The sequence below is a fragment of the Trematomus bernacchii genome, unplaced genomic scaffold (assembly GCF_902827165.1).
Source record: "Trematomus bernacchii unplaced genomic scaffold, fTreBer1.1, whole genome shotgun sequence".
Taxonomy (NCBI): domain Eukaryota; kingdom Metazoa; phylum Chordata; class Actinopteri; order Perciformes; family Nototheniidae; genus Trematomus; species Trematomus bernacchii.
In genome coordinates this window covers 4,937,923-4,947,723 of record NW_022988007.1, presented here as the reverse complement: position 1 = coordinate 4,947,723, position 9,801 = coordinate 4,937,923, and the positions used below count along the sequence as shown (strand labels likewise).

General features: G+C 41.4%; 1 protein-coding gene across 1 annotated transcript; it reads left to right on the top strand.

Annotated features, from left to right (window-relative positions):
• Positions 1-3,582: 3,582 nt before the first annotated feature.
• On the top strand, positions 3,583-5,178 carry LOC117472175. Its single transcript, XM_034117334.1, has 2 exons — positions 3,583-3,619; positions 4,430-5,178. The coding sequence occupies exon 2, from the start codon at positions 4,449-4,451 to the stop codon at positions 5,118-5,120; it is 672 nt and encodes a 223-aa protein (XP_033973225.1). The 5' UTR covers positions 3,583-3,619; positions 4,430-4,448; the 3' UTR covers positions 5,121-5,178.
• Positions 5,179-9,801: the final 4,623 nt, after the last annotated feature.

Sequence of the window (9,801 nt, the reverse complement as noted above, 5' to 3'; positions counted from 1 at the left end):
AATGCCAGTGTGCCGATGCACATGTCCCTTCTAAAGCTTAAGAATGCAGTGGAAACCATTGCTGTGAGCAGTGCAGAGTGTGAGAGGGGTTTCTCAGAAATGAATGCAGTTGTAACATCAATGCGCTCACAACTGAAAACTCAAAATGTCTCTGCTCTAATGTTCATTCAAATGGTTGGACCTCCTCTTACCTCTTGGGACCCCACGAAATATGTGAGGAAGTGGGTGGCTACCAGAAGGTCTGCAGACCATTTAGCCTGTAGACAAAGATGCACGACTACACAGGCTTCCCCCTATCAGCCCATCTGGGATTTGATGAAGTAGCTGGTCGTACATACAGTAATGTTGTTGAACTGCTTATATTGATGTGGACTTTCATTCCTCAATCAGTTCAGATAGGGTAATGTCTCTGTACTCATATCGTTTTTTTTTAATGTTCTTGAGTAAGTGTGCAGAGAAATGTTGACTTAAAATGGCAATTTGAAGGTCTGTAATTTGTGAAAAATGTTTGTGTATATATTAATAGTTTCAAATGTAAATTCATTCCAGTTAAATAATACTAATAAAAAGACGGTCTAATTAACATACTTTCTATGTTTACTGTCTCGATTGGTGGCATCAAATAGTGCATCGATTGGTGGCATCAAATAGTGCATCTGATACAGGAGCAGTTGCTTTAGGATTGGGCCTCATATATAGCCCGCTATCCCGCAACCCCCCCCCCCCCCCCCAAAAAAAACAGCCCCCCCACATGTCAAATCCCAATTTAACCCCTGCTCATAACTCCCTTATTACTTATCCTAGATGCACAACCAAACACTATTTTTTGGTGTCCTGGAGACACTGAATCTAACGGTGCCCACCTCAACACTCAGTGATAAACATTCGCGACGCTATCAACGAAAGCGTACATCATCACATGTGGAGCCAAGAAGCTAACATGTAAATATGGCTCACCTTGGTCAAAAGTGGTCTTCAATGGCATTAAAATGATAAAAAAACGATGCTGCAGTTAATCCATAGGTTCATCCTATGTGTCTGTGCCTTCTTTGAAATTATTTCTGATAATCCATAAGCAATACAACTGCGTTTTAGTTTCCAAACTCCAGAAGGAGACATTCCTCCAGTTTAGTTTCGCTTTCCACACGCGAAGCGGCAACATTTTTTCTTTATAATGTATGTGTATGTGAGTCTCCTCCTTCGATTCTATTGGCTCTAACGGTCACAAGGGTATGTCAACCAACCAGATCGAGCAAGGGGGGCCAGAGATAGGTCAAATCCACCAAATGACCCCAGATGGCCCAGTTTTTGGCTAAATCTCTCTAAAAAGGTCAAATTTCACTTGTTTTGCATCAATCTTGATACAGGGTACTTATTATATGTTGTACTTTGGATTCCTAAAGCTTTTAGTCTACTAACCCATCATCCAAGGGTAGTTTTCACTATCTGTAAAAAATAATTTTTGGACGGACACTATAATTTACAGTTTTTTACTATGTAAAATCTGAATTTTCTTTAAAATAAAAAACATTTATATTGATTCTGACACTTCTACATCCAACTCAGAGTGGAACAGGTTAAGCCCTGAGCCTGTTTTTCAGGTTTCAGGCTCGAAAATGACATGCCCAGAACAAATGACTATAACTTCACTTCTAAAAGGGTTAAATTAATAATCTTTTTTCTCAAAGCAAGGTTACATCTGTGAGTTGGATGTAGAAGTGTCAGAATCAATATAGATGTTTCTGTGTCAGAGTAAATTCAGATGGAACATTGTTAAAAAAAGGTAAATTCTTACCTCCGCCTAAAAAAAACCCCATTACTTATAGTGAAAACCACCCTTGAATGATGGGATGGTAGACTAAAAGCTTTAGGAATCCAAACTACAACATATAATAAGTACCCTGTATCAAGATTGATGCAAAGCAAGTGACATTTGACCTCTTTAGAGAGATTTATAAAAATAAAAATAATATGAAATCTCCGTTTTTTACATAAAAATGCAATGATGGATTATCAGTAATCCTTTCCAAGTGACACAGACACATTGGATTAACCTATGGATTAACCTTCAGCGGCGTTTTTAGAATTCTAATGCCATTGAACACGACTATTGATCAGAATAACAGCTCATTTGAGACGATTTCCCGTGAATGTTCCGTAATGCTACGTGTTGTGACGTCTGTTTGCTTCCCCTGTCACGAGTTCTGATCGCTCAGTGATGATACTTATACCTATAGAATCTGTGGAATCTCAGCTTTAATCTGATATCTTGTTTTTGCAGTTACGATAAGTAATAAGGGTATTTTTACCTTGAGTTCTGTGCTAAGTGTGTTAGCATTTTTTCCCTCAGGGCTCATTTAGACGCTTCTTGTGAGACTTGTGTTTTATTTCGGTAAAAATGGTTCGTATTGTCAGTTAGCTGAGTTTCTTCCCGTTAAATGGGTATGACACATTAATAGGCTTTTAAATATTAAGAAGCCCTGAGACACAGTTTCGTGAAAAATCACCCCACTGCCCCCTGTACAGGGGGCTCTAGGGCTTAACCTCTTAAGCCCGGCGACCCCTCCCACTTTTTTTTTTTAGATAATGTCTCAGGGCTTCTTAAATTTATGAAACTATTAATGTGTAGCACTCTCATAATAATAATAATCTCAGCTAACTGAAGATATGAACCATTTTTAGCTAAAAGAAACAACAGTAATACCAAGCCTTAGAATTAGCATTTTGCGAAAAAATGCTAACTAATGCTAACGGAGTTTTGCACAGCACTCACTCTCAAAATGCCCTTATTACTTATCGTAACTGCACAAACAAGATATCCGATTAAAGCTGAGACTCCACATATTCCATACATGTAGTGTCATCACTGTACGACCCCGAATTTGCGGAGCTTTCAGCCAGAAAAGAGAAAGTAAACAACATCCGGTTTCAAAAATATTACAATAATTACATCTTACCTTTTTTGATTTGTGATCAAAAGTTGTGTTCAACGGAATAAAAACGCCGCTCAAGGTTAATCCAATGTGTCTGTGTCACGTAGAATTTTTTATTTATTGCCATATTTATGGCAATAAACTGGGTATAAAGTTTTGCAGTCAAGGCTTGTACTTTCAGATGTGCTTCCTTTGTTTCTCTATTACCTCCGCAATGGTAATGTTTACGTAGATTTTGGAACTGCCCATCGGATTCTATTGGATCTAATGGTTAAGAAAAAGGTGTAAATCACTCAAATCGACCAATGGGTTCCATAGATATGGTCCTGCGTAAAGTATAAATTGTGAATGCCAACGGCACACACACTACGCACCACACTCTACGCAGTGTTTAGTACGTAAACAAGAGGAATTGCAGCAGCACCCAGAGCGCAGAGCGGACAGCAGATAACGGAGCAGACTACAAGATTGGCGTTTAGGACTTTTGCTATACTTGCTATACTTGTAATAATGGCTTGCAGGAAAGAGATGCTTACGACTTTACAGGCAATGGAAATGGTGACTAATGCTGACAGCGATGCAGACATGTTACCTGTTGATTCTGAGTCAGACGACGAGGACCTCTTGCAGCCAGAACGGAACCCGGAGCGTTGTGACTCTGATGATGAAATTCCACCACGGGAAAGGTATGTAATCTCTCTGTTTTTATCTATTACTTAGTTATTTGGTGTACGATTATTCATATAGTTAATAAATAATTAAGAGGTAATAGAGAAACAAACGAAGCACATCTGAAAGTACAAGCCTTGACTGCAAAACTTTATACCCAGTTTATTGCCATAAATATGATGATGTATTATCAGTAAAAAATTCTACGTGACACAGACACATTGGATTAACCTTGAGCAGCGTTTTTATTCCGTTGAACACAACTTTTGATCACAAATCAAAAAAGGTAAGATGTAATTATTGTAATATTTTTGAAACCGGATGTTGTTTACTTTCTCTTTTCTGGCTGAAAGCTCCGCAAATTCGGGGTCGTACAGTGATGACACTACATGTATGGAATATGTGGAGTCTCAGCTTTAATCGGATATCTTGTTTGTGCAGTTACGATAAGTAATAAGGGCATTTTGAGAGTGAGTGCTGTGCAAAACTCCGTTAGCATTAGTTAGCATTTTTTCGCAAAATGCTAATTCTAAGGCTTGGTATTACTCTTGTTTCTTTTAGCTAAAAATGGTTCATATCTTCAGTTAGCTGAGATTATTACCGTTAATCTGGTGCTACACATTAATAGTTTCATAAATTTAAGAAGCCCTGAGACATTATCTAAAAAAAAAAAAAGTGTTTCTTTTCAAAGTGATGGGGATGAAATGGCTCTATAGTCACTAAATGGGTTTCATTCACACACTCAAAATGGCATGTTTACTGCCAAGGAAACAGGAATTACAGGAATTAATCTAATCTCTTTGTTTTTTCCACATTTCTTTTCATAGTGATGGAGATGAGGATGCAATGGCTTCACCACTGCCTACTTCACCCAGACCACACCTGCCACACCTGCCTCACCATCACATTCCTCCAGAAAGAGATCTGCACCAGTATTGGCCACTCAGCCTGCATCCAAAAAGCACTCACTTACCATCGTCTGGTTTCTACCAGCTTTCTGCAGCGTCAGATGCATCTGTAAACCAAAGGAAGCGTGGCCGAGGTGGGGCTCCCGCTCCTCAGCCAGGAAAAGGAAAAGCATCAGATAAATGTGTAAAACGCAGGAAGCGTGGCCAAGGTTCTTCCTCTTCCAGAATGACAGAAGAAGAACTCGGGTGGCACAACAGAGAGGAGAATGACCAAACACCAGAGCCACTGAATTTCACACCAGCCAGGGTCCCAGGCCCAGCGCTCGACCCCACTGTAGCATGGTCTCCCCTCTCCATTTTCAGACTTTTTTTTAGCGCTTCAGTGGTTCATACAATCATTTCCAACACGAACGCCAACGCCCTGAAAAGACTGCAGGCTGGAAAGAAGCATGTTTGGAAAATGCTGACTGTGAGGGATTTCTATGTTTTCCTGTCCATTATAATTTTCTCAGGCCTCGTCACCGTTCCCAACCGATCGGACTACTGGAGGAAGAAATGGCCATATAACTTCAATTTCCCAGGTGATTCCACAAGGAGCTGCACAAGATGACGAGTGACCCCAGCAGGACAAAGCCACACACACAGAAGACTTTCAGGGAGCAGCTTGCTGCAGAAATGTTGGAATTTAGAACACCTCCATAGCTGGTACCATAGCATGATGCGAACCCAAAGGTTGAGGGAGAGGAGCGAAGAGTACCAGAGGAAGAGAGACCAGCAGTTCTCATATCAAACTCTGGACCATATCACAGATATCTTGATTGAAACTGGTGAGATATCCAGCTGCAGCAGCGATGAAGAGAAAGAGGGCACACCCCAGCTTTGAGACAGATGTCTGAGACTGACACACAGCTTCAAAAGGAGGGTGAAGAGAGTGAGGCGCGAGCAGAACCCAAAGGAAGGAAAAAAATCTTCACAGATGTTGCTGAACTAGACATGGATGAAGATTTACTACCACAAGAGTTTCAACACATACGATTGTCCGAGAGAAAAGTCCGGGATGAGTTCTATACAACTATAGCCAATCTCAGAAACAGGAGATGGCTCAAAGAAAGGAGAGGAAGAGACTAGACATGCTGGACACACTGAAATCTAGAGGTGGCCCCTTCACTGACAGTGGGGAAGTTGAGAAGTTCCTTGTGGATGAAAGTCTGAACAACAACGCAAAGCTGCAGAGGATGAAGCTTGAGGTTCAGTTTGCCAGAGAAAGTACCACGCTTCTGCCTAAAGTCGATCCTATCTTCAGAATCCAGGTGACACTGCCCAGTGGGAAGAGGAGGATGAAAACGGCACAGGAGTTTGGAGATGCTCTCATGGCGTACCTAGGCAAGAGGAGTGACCGAACCACACTGGAATATGCAAAATTCCAAGAAAGTCTTGAAAGGCTAAGAAAAATATGAGGTGCTACTTAAGACTGACAAGTTCAAGTTCTTTCTATGTCAATGTGACTGAATAAAAATGATTTAACTGTTTTGTATTTGGAATAAAAATCTAATCAAGTTTTCCAAATGAGTTTAGTCTTTTAGTCTTAGCAGACTGTAAGAATAGTGAATTTCAAAGAGCGGAACAGCCAAAAAAACGCTCTTTTTGTGTTCTTTTTTTAATTTTAAAGAGGGATGGGGGATTATTTTCAAGATACAGAGTTACTTTGAGGTGTAACAGTTCTTCTATTAATAGTGTTTATTAATTCTCAAATGGGTTTGAAAGCATTCATTCAACAGTATATAGGCAAACAGTAAGAATAGCTTATGCATACCAGGCGGAATGTGCAGAAAATGCCACTTTTTGGGTTATTTTTTTCATTTTCAAGGGGTGGGGGGTTATTTTCAAGGTACAGAGTTACTTTTGGTGTCAAAGTTCTTGTATTGATAGTGTTAAAGGGCCCATGTCATGGCCATTTCCACTGATCATAATTACATTGTTGAGGTATACTAAAATAGATGTATACTGTGCAATTTTCCAAACTCACATTGGTTTCGCATACAGCATCTCGGTCAAGCATGTGTATTCAGCAGTATTCACTCTCTCCACTAAACGACTCGTTGGAGCTCTTGCCCCCCCCTCCCTGTGAGCCTAGTGTGCTCCGATTGGTCAGCTCGGCCACTCTGTTCTGATTAGTCAACCACCAGAGAGGCTCCGCCCGCTTTTTTCGGGGAACATCAGTGTAATAATGGCATCGGTACAGCTGATATTTTATACGCGAACTAACCGAACTGAACCTACAACTGTTGTTATAGAAGAGTGTGACGGCCCCAGGGCCTTTGTGCAGGTGTGTTGCAGGTCTTACGGTGGGGTGGAGCTGAAGAGGGTAATCAGCGCGATCACGGACACCTCCGTAGCCGGTGCTATTAATCCCAGCGGCCCGGCGATTCTCTCCCCGACCACCTATTTACCACAATAAATGTGCCGTGGTTTTGTAAACTCGTGTATGTCTCCTTGCCTTTCCGTTGTGGCCTACGAGCTGGTCATAACAAAGAGTAAGTTATTTTTACCTGTAATAAACTACTACTGTTTGATGAGAAATCAAATCATGGTTTGCTATATATGAATGATATGTTATAGGAGCAAATAATTCAGGGAAGAAAGGATAGGCCTACTAAGTATTTCCATTAAACTTTATTTTTAGAAATGTACAAAATGAACATAATATACATATATACACACGGTATATCATCCATTCCTCCCCGCATCTTGCCTGGGCGCAGCCGGTGCCTTTTAGCACGAGGCCTCAGTAGTAGTAGAAGTCCCGTCCCCGTCATGTATTGTCCGCTAGGATCTGGCTGGACGAAATCAAATGCAAATCACAAAATATTAGAGAAACTTAGTTGTTTTAGATTTGTTAGTAGTAGTTGTGGTAGGAGTGTGGATCTATCTAATGAACAGCTTGCCTGCTAATATGCTAACCTAGCTTTGTTTACCTTGGTAGCTAACACGATATGAACGTTAGCTTGGAGGAACGGCAACTATAATGGAGTGTAATTAAACTACTATGAACAAAAGCTAGTGGTTCATATTAGGCTAGCAATAACGTGTTTATAATTGCAATCGTATACGGGTATTCTGCTACGTTCGGTCATACATTGTAACTTGCATGAATACATTGTTTTGCGCTAGCATACAGCTAGCCTCGTTAGCTATACATGCAGTATGTACTGTCACAATGTACGGTAAATCACCCGGAGTATACTGTATGAGTATTCCGTGTGTGTGACTGCAGACATTCTCCTGCCATGACAAACATGTAAGGCCATCTGCTGACATTGTAGTTGATATATTTAAACGCTAGCAACGTAGCATAACAAAAATGTTTTTCCGACCAAACCTAGGTCTAGCTCCGTGGGTTAGATCGGTAGCATACACGCTACGCCAGCTATAATGTAATTACGTTTCGCGACTGACCGCACGGCAAATCACCCGGAGTATACTGTCAATAGGTATTTTGTGTGTGAATGCAGACATTCTCCTGCTATGAGATACATGTATGCAAGGCCATCTGCTGATATTAGAGTTGATATATGGAAACGCTAGCAACTTAGTTAGCACAGTTAGCACTGTGTCAATGGCTTAGCAGTCCAACACAGTTTACACATTTAAACAGTCTTGTTTGATAAATACACAAATAACTACACAAATAACAACGCAAACTTACAGGTTGTGTACCCGAATCTTCCCCTGCTCCAAACGGTCCAAACAAACTAGGAATAGCATCGTCCTTCAGTTTCAAATGCTGTGCATATCCGGCCTCAAACTGGGCAATGTTTTGGAAGCTTTCGTCTGTGAAATGCCGGTTCTTCGAACCTCTGAAGGAACAGTGTTAAAAAGAAATTTCAACCACTGACTTCGTCGTGGTTCTTCCGTCGGTAGGACAAACAGCTCAGATTTCTCCTCACATTTCAGGAAACAGGTCCTTGGCAGTGGCATGACTGGATCGATTGTGAACTGAACCAGAGCTTCCAACAGTAAATGTTAGGCTGGCAGAGGGTGCGGCCAGCGCCGCTGGGTGTGGCCATAGCTCTTCGGGATTGGTCCATTTCGTTCCGGGTACCGCATGACATCAGGCCGTACCCGGAACTAAATGGAAGACTCAAATGGGCAGTGACGTATCTCCAACGAGGCGTTTTGGGGAGGTATTTTCTGTGTTAGAGTTTTACTCGCTACAGGGTGTACTTTGAGGGTTTTGACTCTGCACACCGTTTACATGCATAAAAACCTTCATAACACACAAGGGGACGGGTAATAACCGGAAAAGCATGACATGGGAGCTTTAAAACCACCTCGAATATGTTGTGTTAATGTTATGAAATGTTTTCTCATAAATGATGCGGTAAGCAGAGGACAGAATTACGTCTAAACTGACGCCGTTTTGCTTTTCTATAGGTTGTAGATAAGAGCATGGTTTTATATCCTATCACGTTTAATCGTGTTTTATGCCGTTTGCCAAGTCGCTCGTAAAACACAGGAGGTATGGAAACTAAGAACACCATATGTGGTAAATTGTACAGCTAATATAACACAACACATTAGATGTATTTCCTTTAACTGGTGGATTATGGATATATAGTTGCTGATCGAAAGCTGGAACACAAACCACCAAATACAACAAAATAATTCAGATCCAGTCGTCATGACTCCACTCCGGAGGGATTCCCCGATCATTTCTTACAGTTTCTCATCAAGGGGGTGTCTCCTGTCCCCTGTACAAACACACTGCCTGAGGAAGGTTATGTGTATTTTCTTTGTCATTTACCACTTATTTATTTATTTTGGTGACGATCCGACCTCCATGCTGCTACTCTGGTTCAAACTGCATCCACCAAACAATATGTACTACGAAGCCGGATTTTCGCTTAGCCGGCTGACTTCAGGGAAAACTCGGGCTTTCCGGTCCTACGACGCTGGCTCTCTTTTTAGCGGGCTAGATCTCCATGGTAACTTATGCTGAGCGGTGTTGATAAATCGTGATCTTCTCGCTCCCAGGAAAGAAACTTAAAATAATGAGACTAATGGAGTCTCTGAAAAGGTTCAAATGGGTACTTTAATTAAGTAACGTGGTTAAAGAACAAGCATAGGTAAGGAAGAGACAAAGCCGGTGATGTCTTCAGGGTGCTGCAGCGAAGAAAAGAGGCCCGGGCTCTACTTTTCGATTCGATTTATCCTCTTCTCGTTCCCTCCCGCTGTGCAGATAGTGGGACCTCCCTTCTCATCTGCTGGTTCGACATCGCGAGAGAACAGAT

Coding starts and splice junctions, on each gene's coding strand:
- LOC117472175 (XM_034117334.1), top strand. CDS start 4,449: ATGGCTTCACCACTGCCTACTTCACCCAGACCACACCTGCCACACCTG.